This window comes from Sorghum bicolor, chromosome 8 (assembly GCF_000003195.3).
Source record: "Sorghum bicolor cultivar BTx623 chromosome 8, Sorghum_bicolor_NCBIv3, whole genome shotgun sequence".
NCBI lineage: Eukaryota > Viridiplantae > Streptophyta > Magnoliopsida > Poales > Poaceae > Sorghum > Sorghum bicolor.
This window is the reverse complement of record NC_012877.2, coordinates 61,433,833-61,453,599: the sequence shown is the minus strand read 5'-3', so window position 1 is coordinate 61,453,599 and position 19,767 is coordinate 61,433,833. Positions and strand designations below refer to the sequence as shown.

Below are 19,767 nucleotides of genomic sequence, written 5' to 3'. Positions count from 1 at the left end.
AGATGAGTTAAGTAGCTCGGGATATAACTTCTGGAAGCTGCTACACCTTTGCTGAGACATTTTCAGGATGGATATTAAGTTTGGTTGTTTTACCTGAGCTTAAAGACAGAACCTAAGGAGGTCTTCTACAGGAAAGTTGCTGGGAATTTCATAAGTGTTCTAACGGTATAAGCCACAACTCTATTGGATTCATAGAACAAGAGTTATGTCCATTTTACTACGCTGGTGTTTTTCATATCGCGAGGAAATTTCAGGATACCTGTTTGCTCTATTGCACATAAGTTCTTTGGAGTGTCAGAGGTTCTCAATGTTAAGTTAACCTGTCTGGAAAGTATGGAAGCTACCTTTCTTGGTCCCTTAGTTGACTATTCTTAAGGGGGGTAGCCTAATTAAATAACTATAAGGAGAAGAAGTGGTTAATGACTGCAACATCTACAAGGACATCAAGTGCTTGGTATTTGGTTTGTTTAAGATATCATCCCATTTAGAGAATATTAAGGGAGGTATATGTCATTGTTGATGCTCAGGGATTAAGAGTTGTGTATGAGGATCAGATGACACCAAAGTCTACAGAGTTGTATGTATAGTGTGAGAGTGAAGCAACTTAACTGTGATAAAGGTACCGATAATTGGAACTTAGTGATGAAACTAACCTTGGATAAAGAGACTCGGTACAGCGAATTTAAAAGTCTATGATGTGTAGCGTCCAAAAAAAAAAAAAGATAGGAGAATTAGTCCCTAATGTCCCCCAACCAACCTCGTCTTAAGGGGGTAGTACCTTGATATCACGAGTGGATGTCGTTTCAATCTATCTTGGAGTGATAATTGTCTCTTGAAATACCCCATGATCATAATAATCTATCCTTGCTCGTGTTACTGATATGGACTAAAAAGTTGGAGAAGTGGTCTTGTGATTAGAGTTATCTAAAGGTTTCTTCGGAGTAACCATCAACAATCTTGGAATTAGTTGAGCAAGTTAGTTTGTCAGGGTATGGTAAGGCGAAATCTTTCCTAACAAAAGGGAACTACTCGAGGAAGTGAACAATATCGAAAGGAAGAGTATCCATATCTCTTTGATCACCATCTTCCGAATCTCGGGACGAGATTCATTTTAAGGGGGGTAGATTTGTAACACCCAAAAATTTACAAATATTGAAATAGGAGAAAAATGATTTAATTTTGTATTTATGTGCTCATGAAACATAGAAAAACAATTTTTTTTCCATTAACTTAAAATTTATCATAGGATTTAGCAACTTGTTGTGCATTCATATTGGAGCATTTATTTTCATTGTATTGTGTGATTTTGGGGAAAGTCAAAATATTTTCAAATGGATTTGAAAAGTGCTTTGAAAAGACCTTGAAATAAAAAAGAAAAAAAAAAGAGAACAACAAAACAAAAGAAAAGGGAAAACTTTTCCCCACCTGCTTCTGGCCCGAAGGCCCAAATTCTCCCCTCCCTTCCCTTCTTTCTCCGCGGCCCAAACCCTCTCCCCTCGGCCCAGCCGGCGCGTGGCCAGGCAGGCCCGCGCGCACTCCTTCCCCTCTCTCTTTTCTTTGACTGACCGACGGGCCCCCTCTTTCCCTGCCGCTGACGACCGGGGCCCGCACATCAGCGGCATCCTTTCTTCTTCCCTGGACCGTGCTCGGGTGGGACTCGAAGCCGGACACCGACCGAGAGCCAAGGATCCCGATTTGCCCGGGATTTCCTTGCCAAAGTGCCAAACCGAGCGCCCTATAAGACTCCCGGCATCCACCCGCGCACCCCTTTCCCATCTATGCACCAAGAAAGCCATCTAGGCTCGCCACCAAGCCGTGTCAGATCTCGTCGAGTTCTCCTTCACCAGCTCGCGCGGCCGACCCTCTTCCAAGCTCCCTCGGGTCGCGATAAGAGAGCTGGTGAGTTCGCATGGAGCCCCGCATCATTCCCATGCCCTCGGTTTGCGGTTTGGTGCCCTAAATCGCCGAGGCCAAGAACTCCGGCGAGCTCGGCCTCTCAGCAATGGCGCGCCGCCGTGGAAGCTCGCCGGCGGCTGGTTCTTTTCCTCTCTCTCTCTCTTGCATCTAATCTAAGCCGTCGCTCGATGATCCAACGGTTCACAGAGGCCGATACCCTTTCAGGTGGAATTTTTGTTAAAGAGCCCCTACTCTTTCCTGGAATCAAGCCGCCGTCCCTTGGCGCCCTCTGGAAAGCTCGTTTTGCTGTTTGGAAAGCGTAATCTCGTCGGTTCAGGCTGGAATACGCTTTCTGGTATTTACTAAATTGCCACTAGATTTGTTTAGCTCATAAAATCTTCGTTGTAATTCCGTTTTGACCCATTCCAATTGCGTTAGGTTCATATTCATGAGCTCTACATGTTAGTAAATTTAATTCACCAGTTTGAAGCTTTTTAATTTCGTGGTCCTATTTAATTAATTATTTATCTATAGGAAATCTTAGAAAATTCATATCTTCTCCGTTTTAAATCCGAGTTACGTGATCTTTACGTCTGTGAGATCGTAGCGATGCGTATAATCGTTTTACAAACTTTTCATACTGTTTTTATATGAATGGTGTACTGTTCTAATTGTAGCCTTGTTTGCTTCGTGTATGTTTGTTGCCGTATGTTTGTGATCGATGATCGGAATTAGTCGGTGAGCAATTCGTGGTGATCAAGAGTGCTTCAGTGATCAAGATCAGCAGGAGCATTTGGATTAAGGCAAGTATAGCATTTGGATTTTAATTCTATGACCATGATCCTGTGACTAGATTAATGTTAAGTAATAAATGATAAAAATGACTTTTTAGCAACTTGATGATTTGTCTGTACGTGATCACCCGGGACAACAGTGCAACCATGAGGGCTATAATGGCTCTGGCTTTAGCTCAGTATGAAGACCTTTTCTAGCTTGTTAGCGGTTACCCGAAAGGGCGCTAGAGGGGCTGAACCGACACGGGTATAGTGCGAGCCCCTGTCCCTATGTGTATAGGCTGCGCGTCATTGTGCCATTCGGAAGGGGGGTATCTATATCTGCTCGCAAAGGAAACCTTGCGGCCCTAACATGTTAGACGAACTTTTGAAAGGCTTCATAGTGATCCCTGCCGACCTTCCTTGGTAGTGGGTTAAGAGGTCGACGGGCCTCGGGCGAAAGGGTAAATCATGACTCATGGGTAAAGATGTACAACCTCTGCAGAGTGTAAAACTGGTATACTAGCCGAGCTCACGGTCAGGAGCGGCCTTGGGGACATCTACATTAAGGGTGATGATTCTTGTGTGTTAAATATGCTCATTGTCTATTATTTAATGCTTTACATTACTTATGTCACATTGATCATGAGATTGTGGGAGCTATACAATCTAGTTGCTATACTTGTGGAGTTCGACATGGACTCACTCTTGCTATTTCCCCCAAACCTCAGGAGAAGTTTAGGCTTGTGATCAACCAGTCAGTTGGATCCTGTAGAGTGGAGTTAATACCCGAAGTGTGGAGTTGTCTATCCGCTGTTTGCTATCAAAGGTTATCTCCTTTATACTAAGTACGTTATATATTTATGCATTGTCTTTTGATATTACCCCTTATTTGTAGCTATATGTGAGATTTGCCTTTAAACACTCACATATGGTGTATATCTGGTTTTGTTCTTAAAATCGGGTATTACAGCAAGCCTTGGCTAAAAGTATTATTTATTTATCTGTTATGAAAGAAAAAAGTTTTTGAATAGCTGACAAATTCCACAGATAAGCTGAAGTGAACAGACCAATTTTGAATTTGTTTTTAGTTCGGTGCTTCTTTTCTCTAGTTGCCTTCTTGGTTGTTTGTCTAGATTTTAGGGTCATGCTTTTTTATTCTTTCTCTGGTATTTGATATTTATGGAAATAACAGAATCAATTAAAAGATAAATATTCTTGTAGATCATGAAAAAACTTGGAAAGGTTTCTCAAGAGAAAAAGCACTAGGCAGTGGTAGTGCACGGAATTCAAATTATGAATGTTAAGGATAAAATTGTGCAATGCACTTTTTTGTAAGATAACAAATTATGATTAAGGAGAAAATTGTGCAATGCACTTGTTTGTAAGATGACAAATTATGTATGTTCAATGTCTGGACTCATGTACAATGGTCAATGAAAGTTTCTTTTTTTGAAAGGGTATAGTAGGTCATACACAACCCACAATCCACACTTACACCACATTCGCGCACGCACACGTGTGCATCCATGCATATGCAAAGAAAAAGAGATTGAGAGGCTTTAGCCTTATGCGTGTGGGAAATCGCATGGTACCACCGAGAACGCGCATGTGTGCATGTAACCTACTTTAAAAAAATCTAGAAAAAAATCCCACTAGACAACCCTACCCGACCAAAGACCGTTGTGTAAGTCTCCTTAGTTTCTTTTCTGTTGATGAAAGGAAGTCTCTTTCATGTCTTAGGGCACTCCCAATACAGACCCAAGGATAGTTTCTATCTCTATTTATTAGACTGCCATATCGGCATTTTGATGACGTGGAAGGTAATTAAATGAAGAAAGAGAAGGAAACCGAGTCTTAGTTAGACTCGACGTCTACGCATGAAACGAGGCCGAAGAAACCAGCGATTTTCGTGTAGGGCGAGCGCACATCGTTTCCATGTTTCCTCTGCAGATCCCGTGCGCCATAGATGTGGGAGCTCGCTGGCGTGGACGAAGATTCGCTCGCACTCCCTCACCTCTGACTCTGTCTACGCTCTCACCCTACCCCGTGCCCCAACCTCTCCGCCACGCCCTCTCCTTCCCGCGCTCTCTCCGTCTGCGCCTCCCTCAGCTCTCTCTCTCTCTCTCTCTCTCTCTCTCTCTCTCTCTCTCTCTCTCTCTCTCTCCCTCCCTCCCTCCCCATGGCAGCACCCTCTCCTCTTCATCTCCTCCATGGAGCTCGACCGGTGGCACATCCTTCTTCCTCGAGCTCGTCTGGTGCATGGGGAGGCCGGATCCGTCCCTCGCACCGCGGAATTTGGCACTGACAGGGTCCACCTCGGTGGAACTACTACTGGCAACAGCAGATCTGGTGGCGGTGGCTCTACCATGGCAGATTTGACAACGGCGCCGGTGGATCTGGCCTTGGCGCAGGTGGATCCGGCCTCGATGGATGCGGCTTCGGCGCCGGTGGATCTGGTCTTTGTGCAGGCAAATCTGGCGATGGCAAGCTCCACCATGGTGGCCAGAGGTGACGGCGGGACGCACGGTGGTGGTGGAGTGGACACGACAGCGGTGGGCTTGGAGCTCTGCATGACCCTGGATGGGCTCAACGTTGGGCCCTAGATGGGCTCATGTCTGGCCTCGTATTTTTTTTAAAAAAAAATAATTGATTAACCGAGGTGAGGAAAGCAACCACCTAGGTCACGGATTAACCAAGGCCATCCATTAGAGGCGGTTGCCTTTGCTCACCTCCAAAAATGAAAAGAAAATGCCTACATGCATTAAGTTTATTATAGTAGTGTTTAGTGGTGGTACTTGCTCACCTGAGTTCGACAAAACCGACCCAACATGATGCACATATATTTTCTGCTAGATAATGTTTTAATAGTCGGTGACGCACCTATATATGGATACCGAGACACCACAAAGATGTGCATACGTGTAGGTGAGCATGTTTAAAAAATAAACAATTCAAGGGTCAAGAATATAGAATCCTGTCGACGAAATTAAAGTATCCCACATTGCATGGTGGAGTCCAGTTTCGATCCATTTCCTCCTTGCATAAAGAGTGACAACCAGGTTGGTGTGGTGTCCTAAAGCACCAGGCAAAAATGCACATACGCTACATGCCCATATCTTTGTTCCTCGATGAATGAGGACATTGCTTGGTCCCTGCATCCTAAATGTCTAGTCATACTCCATGCAAGCATATCTTGCTGACCCAAAGTGCCGTACACATAGTGTACCACCACCAGCACTAGAGAGAGAGAGAGAAGTGCAAGTACAACTGTACCATATAAGGTACACAGCTATCACGGTACCCTACATACTCTGTGATATGTCCACTAATAAAGTGACAGCACACTATACACCGAGCCGTTATGTATACTCCCTAATACAGTGTATTCTAAAAATTTTAAGACAACATAAAAAACACTCAAATGATGTATGTACCTATAGATTATTCCAATTATAGAGTTTCTTCTCAAATTATGGCTTCCTTTTTAACAAATATTGTCAAATTAAAACAAAGTCATTATGTAAAATGCATTGTATTTCAATACAAAATTTAAAAGTCACATTACACTCTATTTCAGAACGAAGGAAATATGTAGTAAGATATGCTCGAGGTCCAGGAAATTAAAGCAGCGCAGATGGCCATTGTGGATCCCAATCCAAGTATATTTGCATATATGCATCGTGTAACTAGACTTGTGGCTTTGTGGGGGTAGAGACTAGACAAAGAGAGACGAAGGTGCAAATATGTATCCATGGACAAGAAAACACGGTGTGTTGAGATGTGCTTTTGCCGAAAGGCAAGATACATATATACAGAGAGGCAAAAATAGCACGCACACTCACGACGCACCAGACCACCAAGTGCACGTTAAGATATTGTTGCACACACATGCATGCATGCATGCATGCATGCATGCATATGCTAATAACGTTAGTGATCGAGATAGCTTGTCCTGATAATAATCGTAGTGGAGCTCGCATCAGCATGCAAGTAAAGCCCGGATCGAATCGTAGTGGTTGCCCTTTATTTATGTGTCCACTCGTGTGCGTGAGTATGTGTACGGCAACCTGTCCTTTGCCTTTAGATCCCAACTACACACTCATATATGCTTGCTGATGCATCCACTACAGCACTCACGCGTCATCTGTCAAAGCAAGCAATCGTATATTATTGTTTATTATTATTATATTATATCATCTATTGCTAATATATATATGCTCTTCAATGAAATTATTTGTAGGATTTGACCTTACACAGTAATTAAGCCTTGTTTAGTTCGTGAAAAGAAAATTTTTAGATGTCACATCGTATATGCCAGCACACAATTAAGTATTAAACGTAGACTAATCAAAAAATAAATTATATAGCTCGGCTAGAAACTGCGAGATAAATTTATTAATCCTAATTAATTCATCATTAGCACACACCGAAAAAATAGCGGGCTATTTTTCCGCTATAGCGCCGCTATAGCGGGATATTTAAAACGCCGCGACGATATCAGTCATTTTTCCGCTATCAGCGCTATCTCCGCTATTTTCTGCTATAGCGCCGCTAAACCGCTATATCGGCATAGCGCCGCTATTTTTCCGCTAAGCCTGAAGTGTGCTTAGTGCTTGTCATTTCATTTATGTTTCAGACTTTTAGTTGCTTATCGAACTATGGCACTTGTGGCTTTATGCCTTTTGCTTTTGAATTTGAATTGTAATAAATAGACTATTAGATCATGGGTTGTGACTTGTGAGTTACTTGTCACTTGTGAGATTTTAGTTTTAAACTTTTCATCTGGTGTGTGCTGTATTTAAATAGCGGGCTATAGCGGCACCATAGCGCGACCGCTACGTCGTATGCGGTCGCTATAGCGGCGCTATAGCGGAAAATAGCGGCTAGAATCAGCCAGCGCTATTTTTGATAGCCCGCAATTTTTTCGTGGTTAGCACACGATGGTTACTGTAGCAATTATGGCTGATTATGGACTAATTAGGATTAAAAAATTTATCTCACGATTTACAACCAAACTGTCACTACTACAAAAAGAATTTATGGAGGCGGACGTTTTAGATTTTTGGAGGCGGGCAACCCCAACTACCTCTAACGAAAGGCTTTCGTTAATCCCACCTCAGTTAATCGATAAGAGAAAACAAAAAAAAGAAAAAAGCCTAGTGAGCGTGGCCCGCCAAGCCTATCTAGGCACTGTTGGCCAAATCTGCACCGATGGTGTGCTTGCACGTTAGATCTATACTACTGTCGCTACGCCTGCTAGTCGGATCCAAAAGTTGCTCACCAGATCCGCCCATCCGCTTGCTGGATCGAGTGGCTTGCGCCTGGATCTGCCGTACCCATCGACCCAATCCACCGCCATCACGCCATGGGGGAGACCAAGAGAGGGAGCAGGCCACAACTGGAGAAGGCACTCGTCCGTCGCTGTCACCATGGATCTGCGACAGAGAAGGTGAGGTGAAGGGCGGCCCTGGATTTGAGAGGGAGAGAGAGAGAGAGGATTAAGGCATACCACAGCCTTCTCGAGGGAGAGCCGCCCTATCGCCGCCGGACCTCGGAGTTGAGGGAGGGTGAATCATCTGTGCCACCAGATCTCAGAGCGAGGGAGGGAGAGCTGCAGAGGGACGGACGACCACCAGTGGGAGGGGGAGGCCTTTCTTACTTGGCTTGCGCACGACGCTCGGTGGAGAGGGAGCGGGGCCGTGCACGACACGACGCTCGATGGAAAGTAAGTGAAGGAGAAATCCTAACTTCCTGTTGCGTCTAAAAATCGATTTATGGAGACAGACATCTTAAGACGACCGTCTCTGTTAATATAGATTAATGGAGGCGGGCTTTTTAATGTGTCCGCCTCCAAAAATCGATTTATAGAGGCGGGCATCTTAAGACGACCATCTCTGTTAATAAGATTAATGGAGGTGGACTTTTTAATGTGCCTGCCTCCATTAATATTTAACTGAGACGGGCTATTCATAGATCGGTTGTGGCTCGCTTGGCTAGGAACAATGGAGGCGGGCAAAAGTGTGCCTGCCTCCAATCAAAAAACTCCAACGCCACGCAAAAGAAATCATGTCCTATTGTGTGCAATTAGTTTTTTGTCTACATTTAATACTCCATGCATGTGTCGAAATATTCAATGGGATGGGTGAAAAGTCTTTAGGTGGGAATTAAACAAGCCTTAGTAGAAAATTAGTACCAACAAGCATCCACAGATGTTGCCTCTTTGGGTAAAGTTCAAATTAAGTAGTTTGAGGCCGGTTCAAAAAGCAGAATTTGCTGAAATTACACTCCATCACAAGAATCCACGGAACAAGATGCGGTTTGAAATTGAAGCATGCATGGAAGCAAAAAGATGAGACAAAAGGCAATCCAAAAATGTCAAAGAGAGAAAGATCATGCATCTCACGAAATAATTCTAGCTAGACAACATTAATTAATAAATTTACCATAAATCATATTAGCTACTCACCTATTTAATTATCTAGCTAGCTAGATTCTAGTAGGAGCGAAAACAAAAGCTTCCTTGCATTGGTGAGTTGGTTGGGTTTTGTCCATGCATGCACACACAAGTCGCTGTTGTTTGTTGCCTAGTCAGGGACATGTCTTCGTGTGTCCCCTGCGGTACGGATGGACCCTGTACAGTCCCATCAGAGTGTCTATCGCTTGATCGACGATCGATAGAGAAAACTCATCAACTAATCCGTGCTCTATATATGGATAATCACGGATCAATAACTACGGTAATCATTGCATGCATGCTGTTAATTATTTTAAGATGTCCATCTGGCACTACCGGACAGCGGCTCTTTGCCTAGCGCCGCGGTATTTCCCGAGCGCGGAAAACAGAGCGCTCGGCAACGGTGGTCTTCCCCGGTGGCCGGACGAACACCGCTCGCCGAAGACACGCGCTCGGCAAAGACTCTAGTTTGCCGAGCGACCGCGCTCGGTGCAAGTCCACGCTCGGCAAAGGTGACGTTTTGCCGAGCGGTCGCGCTCGGCAAACCTAGTCGCTCGGCAAATGATTGACGGTCACCAACGTCGGCCCGTATCGTGTCCTCTGCCTAGCGCCCTGCCGTTCCCCCCTCGGCAAAAAAAAAAATTCGCCGAGCGCTTCATATATCCCACTCGGCGAAACTTTGATTTGCCGAGCGGCCACACCGGCGCTCGGTGAACCCAAAAAAAATTATTATTATTTTGGCTCCCAATTTTTTTCTGTAGATTTGGTATAGATCTATTGACCACATATTGAAATTGTAGCTTTTTTCCGTACTTTTTGCTATATTTATAGTGTTTATGTCTATTTTTTGAATTACTTTTCGAAAAGAGAATTTGAACTACAAGTCATTAGAATCTTTGGAAAAGGTGAATGGAAAATTAATATTCTTCTTAGGGAGCGTAATTTGAGGCGCCATGCAAGTGCTCACATGAAATATCGAAGGCCTAGTTCACGAGCCACGACGATTTAGTTGCGGGTGGATGGTTTTAAAATTCTAAATAAACGAGACCAAGTCCGGAAAATTTGAAACTTGTCCACTTGTCTTGTTATGGTATGTGTAGGCTATGAAAAAATTTTGAGAACGTTTCATTGATGTTTACGTTTAGGATTGTTGAAACCCAAGACTTACCCACATGAGTTCTATAACTTATGTGAAGATGTTCAGGGTTTCAACATTCGTAAACTGAAACGTCAACGAAATGTCCTCAAATTTTTTTCATAGGTTGCAAACACCATTCGAAGACACCTGAACAAATTTTGGATTTTTCGGGAAAGTTTTTGTTTTTTTAGATTTTTAAAACAATGCACTCGCAACTAAACAGTCGTGTTTCCTAAACTCGGGATTCGATATTTCATGTCATGACTTCAATGAGGCCTCACATGACCATCACTAACAACATTATCATTTTTCCAATCATAATTTCCACTCATGCAATGGATTTGTAGGTCAAATTTTCCTTTTGAAAAAAAAAATCAAGAAAAGGATAAATATCTTTTAAATATATCAAAAATTAAAGAAAAAATCTAAATTTTCAATATGATGTCAATAATGATCTTTAAGATCCACACAAAAATTTCTAGATCGAAAAACACAAAAAAAATTAGAAACATTTGCCTAGCGCCGTTAAATACGCTCGGCAAACAGATCTGCGCTCGGCAAAGGAAAAGTGGCTGCGCGGGCGATTTCCCGCTGGAAAAATTTCACCCCGAAAAAAAAAACGTTGCCGAGCGCAGGTGAAAAATGCCGCTCGGCAAACAACTCCAGTGGACAAAAAAAAAAAAAGAAGTCAACACTCTAACACACACAGACACTCACTCACTCTCTCATCTCTCTCTCCCAGCTCTCCCCGTCGCTCGCCCTCCGCGCGCCCTCCCCGTCGCCGCCGGCCCGCGGCCGCCGCCGGCCAGCCGCCGGCCCCCGCTCGCCGGATCCGCTCCCCCCCCTCCACTTCCCCCCGCCTCCCCTCGCCGAATCGACGCCGGCCGGCCGCCCGCCCTCCCCCCGCCTCGGCCCCCCGTCCCCGGCCGCCCGTCGCCCCCCGCCCCGGCCGCCCGTGCCCCCCGTCCCCGGCCGCCCGTCGCCCCCTGCCCCGGCCGCCCGTGCCCCCCGTCCCCGGCCGCCCGTCGCCCCCCGCCCCGGCCGCCCGTCGCCCCCCGTCCCCGGCCGCCCGTCGCCCCCGTCGCCTGCCGGCCCGAGGAGAAGGGGACTGTGGGCTGTGGGGAGCGCCACCGCCGTCCCCCACCACCTGAGGGACCTGGTCGAGCAGGAGCATGCAGGGCCCTGTTCCCGTGCTCCTCGTCCCCCCCACCCCGGCCGCCCCTCACCACCTGAGGCAGAGCCCCACCGCCGTCGTCCCCGTGCCCGTGCTCCTCGTCGGCCTCGTCCCCGTGCTCCTCTTCGGTTCACCGTCGGCCCTGTCCTTCTCTACTAGGTAATAAGGCACTCTGGTTGCTTGGGTAAAAAAATATTAATTTGTAAGCCTTAGGTGCAAACTGTGATAAGCCCGACAATGATTATATGAATGTGATGTCAATGCATATGCAAGTCTGGTTGCCGGTCATCGTGCCGTTATGTTTATTGCAGGTTTTGGAAAGCTTGCCGTGTAGGGAGGTGCGGCCGAAATTTTGAACTAACCTATATGCTATTTTTCTACAGAGCAAGACCCGGTCCGAGCCTGCCCGGAGTACCTTGACGACCCCTACTGTCTTCCTCGACGTCACCCTAGGTATGAATAACCCCTCTGTCCAGGGAAGGACTGCAACGACTTCAAGGCGTTCTGCATGTCCCACTTGGGCAAGTCGGGGTCGGAGGTGGACTACACTGGGCAGGAACCACCCACGGCGTACACCAACCCGGAAATCGGCGAACGGATCGTCCACGGGTGAGCTCTTCACAGCACCAGGTCGATGCACTCCAGGTTAGTCAAGGGTGACTTGCTGTCCATTAATATTTACACCTTAGTTACGTTTGGAAAACTGAAACTTTGGTACTATCTGTTGTAGGCCGAGCTACAAAATGAGAAGAAGCAGCGTGAGGAGACAGACGCGAAGCTTGTGGCCACAAGTGCGACGGTGGAGGCCCAGAATGCGGCGCTGGCAATGCAGCAAACAAGGCTAGAGGAACTAACGAAGTTCCTAGCAGCTGTTGGCGAGAAGTCCGGTTTGTCCTTGCCACCAGAGCTCCTCCATCCCCTCCCTTTGCCGGTGCCTGTTCTACCTACTCCTGTGAGTATAATAAATCGATTGCTTTCGCTTCTTTGCACAAATTCTTTCTGACAAATTTAAGCGGATCTTTTTGTTTTGCAGCAACAGTCGGCGGGTTCGAATCCTACTCCTGCAGCAATTGCAGAAGGCATACCCTCACCAGGCGTTCAGTACCCACCAGGCGGAGCCCCAACGTCTTGAGATGCAGTGGTAGTGCTTGTTGTGAACTTGTGTTGTGAACTTGTGGAGACAACTATGCACTTTGTGAACTTGAGCCGCACTTTGTGAACTTGTGGATGTGAACTTGTGACATTTGTGCTATATATGTTGTGCTTGTTGTGGTGAATGTGCCAGTGGTTGTATCTATGGTCTGGATAACATATATATATGTGTGTGATTTTTATTGTTTGATCAGGTGGATTGGAAAATAAAAATAAAAAAAACTGTTTTCTGTAGGTTTGCCGAGCGCAAATGACCATAACGCTCGGCGAAGATGTGCTTTGCCGAGCGCCATGACCATCGCGCTCGGCAAAGCTGGGAAGAGGCAGCGGCTCTGCACAGGCAGGTTCCCAGCTTTGCCGAGCGCGATGGCCATGGCGCTCGGCAAAGGTAGAGATTCGCCTAGCGCCGTTATAAAAGCGCGCTCGGCAAAGTTACTAGATTCGCCTAGCGCCGTTATAAAAGCGCGCTCGGCAAAGTTAGTAGGTTTGCCGAGCGCGCAAACACGGCGGCGCTCGGCAAAGTTGTTTCTTTTGCCGAGCGGGTTGACGCTCGGCGAACATTGTAGACGTGACGTCGACGATAACGTTAACGACTGTAACGACGTAACGGCGAGGATACTTTGCCGAGCGCGTATGTCGCCGCTCGGCAAAGTAGGCACGAGAGAAGCCGAGCGAGTTGGAATAATCGTGCTCGGTGAAATTCTTCGCCGTCAAAAAATTCGCCGAGCGGGGTTCGCCTAGCGCGCCGCTCGGGGAAGCCTTCGCCGAGCGTGTTTCGGGCTTCACCGAGCGCCTCGTGCGCTAGGCGAAGAGCCGCTGTCCTGTAGTGTGGGTAATATATTATATAAGACCATCAGGTATTGTCATTTGAGTTAAAAGTACGTTGAGCATATATATGCAAGGAAGTAGTTCGTCAAAGGCATTTAGCACAATCATCAAACTCGTTTAAATTGAAAAACAAATATACAACTGAGTGCGGTGATCCAAAACTGTTAGCAGATTGTAATAGGAGCATCTCCAATAGTTTTCTGAACTCAACTCTATGAAAAGTCATTCAAATAAAAATTGCTCCCTCTATATCTCTTTACCATTCAATAACCTCAATATATCTTGTTCTGCACTTGGGGGGCTATCGGCTCCGCTCTCTATAAATCTTGGATGAGCAACAAACCAAGAATAGAGAATAAAAATATTTGGTACCCTACCCAAGGAGTCCTAGGGTTTTGTTTCCTAATCTCCGGTTAGTGACAGTGCTAGCTTGCTGCCGTTTTCCATCGTGGGTTGTGGCCAACAGTGCTGAACTGCCTCTGACATCCTCTGCTAGAGCCTGGAGGTGACAATAAGAAGTTGGAGTTGTCATTGTGTCGTCTCACCTGAACTCCACTTCCTCATGGTGTCGATTGCATAAAAAGGACATGGCAGCATAAGCTCCTTGAGATAGAGTGGCACTACTACATAAAATTTTGTATCCAACGTTTCCAAAATGGTTTCAAAGATGGGCGGCCCGGTTGTCCGCCTCGGTTATTCGAGGCAGGATAGCCGGGCCAATAACTACCTTGGCTAATACACTGAACAAGACGATCATTGTAATAGAACTACTTCGGTTAATACGGTAAACAAGACGAGCATTGTAACATAACTGTCTCGTTTAATACACTTATTAATCGAGGCAGATATTTTAACACAATCATCTCGGTAAATCAACAACTGAGGCCTGCATTCTAACACAACAATCACATTAAATTAGGCCCAACCTGCTAACCCACACTAGCCCACTACTAACTCCATTATATAAACAAAATAGAAAATCCTAAACACCCCTCTCCCTTTCCTCGCAACCTCCCTCTCCTCTCCGCTCGGCCCTGCACCGCGCCTCTCCTCCTTCCTTGTGACCTCCCACTCCTACTCCCTCCTCCATCTCTCCAGATAGAGATGGCGTTGGCGCCGCCCTCCCCCACCCTCTCCCTCAGATCTGGTGAGCCCAAGGTGGCCCAAGCAGCGACACCTGCGGTGGTAGCGGCCAATGCTCGCAGGCAGGAGCAACGGTGGTGCCCTCCCCCACCCTCTCCTAGATCCGGTCTTCTCTGCCAATGGTGATGGTTTCGTGAGGGACTCTCTAGTGGCGTGCACGACCTTGCTCTTTAGTGGCAGATTCGGTCTAGGAGCACGACACAGGGATGAGGCCTTTCCTCCTGGCCAGATCCGGTGGCGGTGTGGCGTAGGGATGCCAGATCCATACGAGGATGCGGTGGCGGTAGTTGGGACAAGCGGAGCAGGAGAGCTCGCCGATTGGCTCTGAAATGGACTCGTCGGTGGGCTTTGTGCTTTCTTTAATTCACTAGCCCTGACGGGTATTTGCAAGGCACCCACTTTGGTTAAGGCCATGATTAACCATGATCTTTTTGTTCGAGGTGGTTGCAAAATCCGCCTCAATTAAGCATTTTCGGTCACCGCGGTAAAGTTTTGTGTAGTAGTGTGGCGGCCGCGGGGCATGCTCTTGTGGTGGCCATGTGTTATGTCCTTGTGATGTCATGTCATTGCCCCGGGCGTGAGGAAGTGTAGGGGATAGACAGGGCCTAGTGCCATGCAGCTCTGCCCAAGTGTCAAGTTTCAGAGGCCGAGCATCTATCAGATACCAGAGCCTAGGGGAAGATTCGACACGTCTATCAAGATGAAAAAATAGCTAGATATGGTAGTGCCACAGCGCCCACGACCTCCCTTGGTTGGCTACTATCTTCTAAGATCAGGATGTTCCGAGCCTCGCTAATTAAGCCCCCGAGCGAGGGAGACTTGGTTGTGCCCTATCTTCCCGGCCTACTTCCCAGAGGCTAGGGCCTTTCCCTAGGGTTGGGCTATCTTGGAGTCAACATTGTAGCCCGAATGTGCATGTGAGTGCACACGACGAGTATAGCCCCAAGCGTCTAGCCAATTGAAGGAATCAGTCCGGGGATCAATCTTTGTTTCATGATGCTAATAAGATTGTTTAGGTAACCCTTTGTTAGGTACTCTTTATGTACTCAACACTCCCGCTTGCTTCGTTTCTCACTAGTCGTTGAAAAGAAAGTTAGAAGAAGAGGAGGATAACAAAGAAAATGAAGATTATTGCTTGCATGGTAGCTAGATTAGACAAAATGTCCAACGAGAGCCGGTTACATGCACCAATTAAGTTTGGTAATAACCATAGTGTCACATGTCTCTTTCGGCCGGCTCAACACAATTCCGCGACACTGTACGGCAAAAAAGTGCTGGTCCACAGCACAGCAGACCTGTACTGTACTCCACTCCACTGCAAAAGCTTGCCCAACGAGATTTGCGAATATTCTCCTCCTGTTGTCAAACAGAAATTAAATAAAAAATATATACTAAAAACGAAACGAAAAAACAGAGAAAAAAAATGAAAAGGAATTAAAGAGCAGGAAACTGAAAAGGTGTCGTACCTGACGCCGTACACCCACTTGTACCCTCCACTCCTCCCCCCACCCACCCCACCCCACCTCGTCCCAGTACCCTCACTGGTCCGTGGGCCCAGGTACCTCACTGCCCCACTAGTCAGTGTCCCAGGAGCCACCCCCTCCCGCGGGCTATAAAACGGCTCCGCTCCCTCGTCCCGGCCGCAGCAGCACCCACCCCCACCCCACCCTCGCTCACCACACCATGAGGCAGCTGATCCGGCGGCTCTCACGCGTCGGCGACTGCTCGCCGCCGCCGCTGCCGTCGTCGGCCCAGGAGAGGCGGCGAGGAGGGAAGGGAAGCAAGGCGCACGCGGGGGTGCCGGAGGGCCACGTGCCGGTGCACGTTGGCGGCGGCGCGGAGGGCGCGGAGGAGCGGTTCCTGGTGCGCGCCGAGGTGCTGGGCGCGCCGGCGCTCGCGGACCTCCTCGGCCGCGCCGCGCAGGAGTACGGGTACCGCCACCAGGGACCGCTCCGCATCCCCTGCCCCGTCGCCGTCTTCCGCCGCGCGCTCGCCTCCGTGGCCGGCGACGACGACGAGGGGCAGGACGGCGAGTAGGAGGAAGCCGGCCGCCTAGCTTGTTGTTGGGCTGGGCTCGTGCGTGGGGTTGGGCCTGATTGTTTTTTGAGGCTTGGGCTTTTCTGGAACCTCATGGTTGTTGTCCTCCTCCCCCTCCGTTTCTGTTTATTTTCCATGTTAACTATAATTACCATATGCATGGCTTCAATCCTCCCTCCTCTTGGGCGTTGCAAACTTGTAACGAGCAGGGAGAGAGGTAGAGATGATGGTGCTATCAATTAATTGATCTTATCCATTTTTTTAGATCCATTTTTTTTTTAATTTTGCTATTATAGAACTTTTGTTTGTATTTTGTAATTATTGTCTAACCATGGCCTAAGTAGGCTTAAAAGCTTATCTCGTAAATTACAGGTAAACTATACAATTAATTCGAAAAAAGGTAAACTATACAATTATTTTCTTATCTATATGTAATGCTCTATGCATATGTCGCAAGATTCGAGTTGACGAGGAATTTTGAAAAGTTTTTGGATTTTAGGTGTAACTAAACAAGGCCTAAATAATATTTTAATAGTTTTCAAATTTTTCTAGATATATTATAGAATTTAACAGTGTTATTATTTTAATTTAGCGATAGACGATGTGCCTCAATCTACCATCATATATATGCTCTTAAATTGACAAGATGTCAACACACACATGTTTGTTATCGTCGCGTGTACGTACTAATAGCAAAAAGATAACTAGGGCCTTGTTTAGTTCACCCTTAAAACCAAAAAGTTTTCAAGATTTCCCGTCACATCGAATCTTGTGGCACATGCATGAAAAACATTAAATATAGACGAAAACAAAAAACTAATTACACAGTTTAGCTGTAAATCACGAGACGAATCTTTTAATCCTAGTTAGTCCATGATTGGATAATATTTGTCACAAACAAACGAAAGTGCTACAGTATCGAAAATTTTTCACTTTTCGAAATTAAACAAGGCCTAGGTAGCTAGCTGGGAGGACCTAACTAACCATGCTACCGCACGCTCAGTTCGTACTACACAACTAAGCTAACCTTTGATATCATGCATGGTCTAAAATTTAATTTTTTAAAAGTTAAAGACTAAAGTTTAAACTAGTTTTGTAACCTCAAGGGGTTATATAGTGATGTAAAGTAGTTCTAGTGACTAAATTAACTTTCGACCATGTGATTTAGTATTTTAACCTACACTATGTGAAAAAAGGTTATTACAGACGTGTGTTCAGGTATTTCACAGACGCTCCAAGGAGCGTCTGCAATACTACGTCTGTAATAAGGATTTATTACAGACGTGCATGTAAGCGTCTGTAATTGCAATTTGTTAGAGACACGCTGTACTTACAAGTGTCTGTGGTAAAATAACGCTCGTCTGTGTACAATCTTTATTACTGACGCGTGTTAATACCACACGTCTGTACAAGCTGATAATCACCAAAAAAAAGTACTGTTCGCATATAATCCAAACTCGCCCATAATACATCAACACAACACAAATCAACTAAATTAAGTTCAAATTTTCAAATATGTCAACACAAAGTTCAAATTTTCAGTTGTTTACACAATTAACAGTACGTACACAATTATGCGTATATGCATAGGAGCAGCTAGCTAGGACAAATGCACCCTTACAATAGCATCACAGATCATCAATATAACTATTGTTGTTGTGATCATCAATATAACTATTGTTCATGAGGCCACCAGCAGGGTCATGAAACGGACCATCTGGGTAGATGATCCACTCCAGAATGAATTTGGAGATCCTCTCTCTAATCTCGCCCAAGCGGATAACCGTTGTGTTCAAGTCAAGGCCCTGCAAAACACGACCAGTAGCCAAAAGATATAAGGTTTTCCTTACAAATAAAAGCATGCAATATAACAAAAATATTTTAGTTCAAGAGTGTATAATTAAAGTTCATAGCATGTCACTAAAAAGTTTAAAATGAGATAGTACGTATAAAGGTTTTAAAATTAGGTGTAAAAGTTCCAATTCTATTACTACAAAGTTTATAATGTGATAGTTTAAAGTTTATAGAACGTAGTTTAAATACTATTAATAATTGTAAGCGACAAATTTGAAATTAGCAGTAGGTATATATTTTTGGATGTGATTGTTCAAAGTTTGATAATTTCTTTAATGTAAAGTTTTGAAGCCTTAGTAATATTTCTTGTAATGTTGTATTTTAAAGATTCTTAACATAGAGTACAAAGTTTGTTATGTTTTGATTTTAGAGTGTAAAGTTTTGAACCTAAAGACAAAACATTTATAAAATCGAAGTTTAAAGCTTTGTACTAAAACTATAAATTTTATAATGTTACAGTTTAAAGTTTACATCTATATAGATCGTTCTTTTTTCATCGCCCTATTCTGCTTTGTTATGACGAGATATATAAATGGAGAGAAGGTAAAACATTGAACAAGGTTCCTCCTTATTCTAAGCCCTTCAGGGCATCAATGGGTGCTAGAAGATTGCCGAAGATAGGCAAGATATGCAGCCTGTGCCAGCGTGTGCCAGAAGGCAGCCAATATGCGTCCTCCTTATGTTAATCCAAATTTTGAAAAAAGCATGCAGATGAAGGTGCAAATGGTTACAAGCATAGTAGTGGTGCTGATCAAGAAATAAGGCACCAGAAACGTGAACCATTTTATGACCCTGTTTGGGTAAAAAGTAGGATTCCAAAACCACCTGCACTACACATGCATGTTGATGATTATGCTGGAATGGCTATTGAGAAGATGGCAAACCAAGCACCTGATGGACAAATTAGGTGTATGGAGATGACAAAACAGAGGTCACATCTCTCATTGCAATGGGCAAAGGATGAATTTGGGACTCATTGAATACTATTTACTAGCACACAATTCAGTTGTAAAAGATAATAATAAAAATTACATGTCATGTATTTTAGGCATCTATTTAGACGGCACTAATATGCTTGCCTTGTTGACACTTTATTATTCAAACATTATATAGACTTTGTCGAAGAAAATCATGTGGATGCAAAGATGCTTAACAAATCAAAAGGGGATGCTTGTTGTTCACCTCCTCCATGGCTCCCCACCGGCCGGGCTTGCCACCACAAGTCTCCATGGAGCCTCACCCTACATCTCGCCGGCATCAGAATCAAAGCAAATGTGTCATGTGAGTTCACACGACCGGCTGAAGAACTACAGTG

At 45.4% G+C, this 19,767-nt stretch overlaps 2 protein-coding genes across 2 annotated transcripts; both read left to right on the top strand.

Annotated features, from left to right (window-relative positions):
• On the top strand, positions 11,437-12,839 carry LOC110437639. The gene is made up of 4 exons (XM_021466143.1): positions 11,437-11,597; positions 11,915-12,083; positions 12,169-12,390; positions 12,472-12,839. The coding sequence occupies exons 1-4, from the start codon at positions 11,437-11,439 to the stop codon at positions 12,568-12,570; spliced, it is 651 nt and encodes a 216-aa protein (XP_021321818.1). The 3' UTR covers positions 12,571-12,839.
• Positions 16,224-16,854, top strand: LOC8086110 (auxin-responsive protein SAUR71). Its single transcript, XM_002443562.2, has one exon. The coding sequence runs from the start codon at positions 16,245-16,247 to the stop codon at positions 16,596-16,598; it is 354 nt and encodes a 117-aa protein (XP_002443607.1). The 5' UTR covers positions 16,224-16,244; the 3' UTR covers positions 16,599-16,854.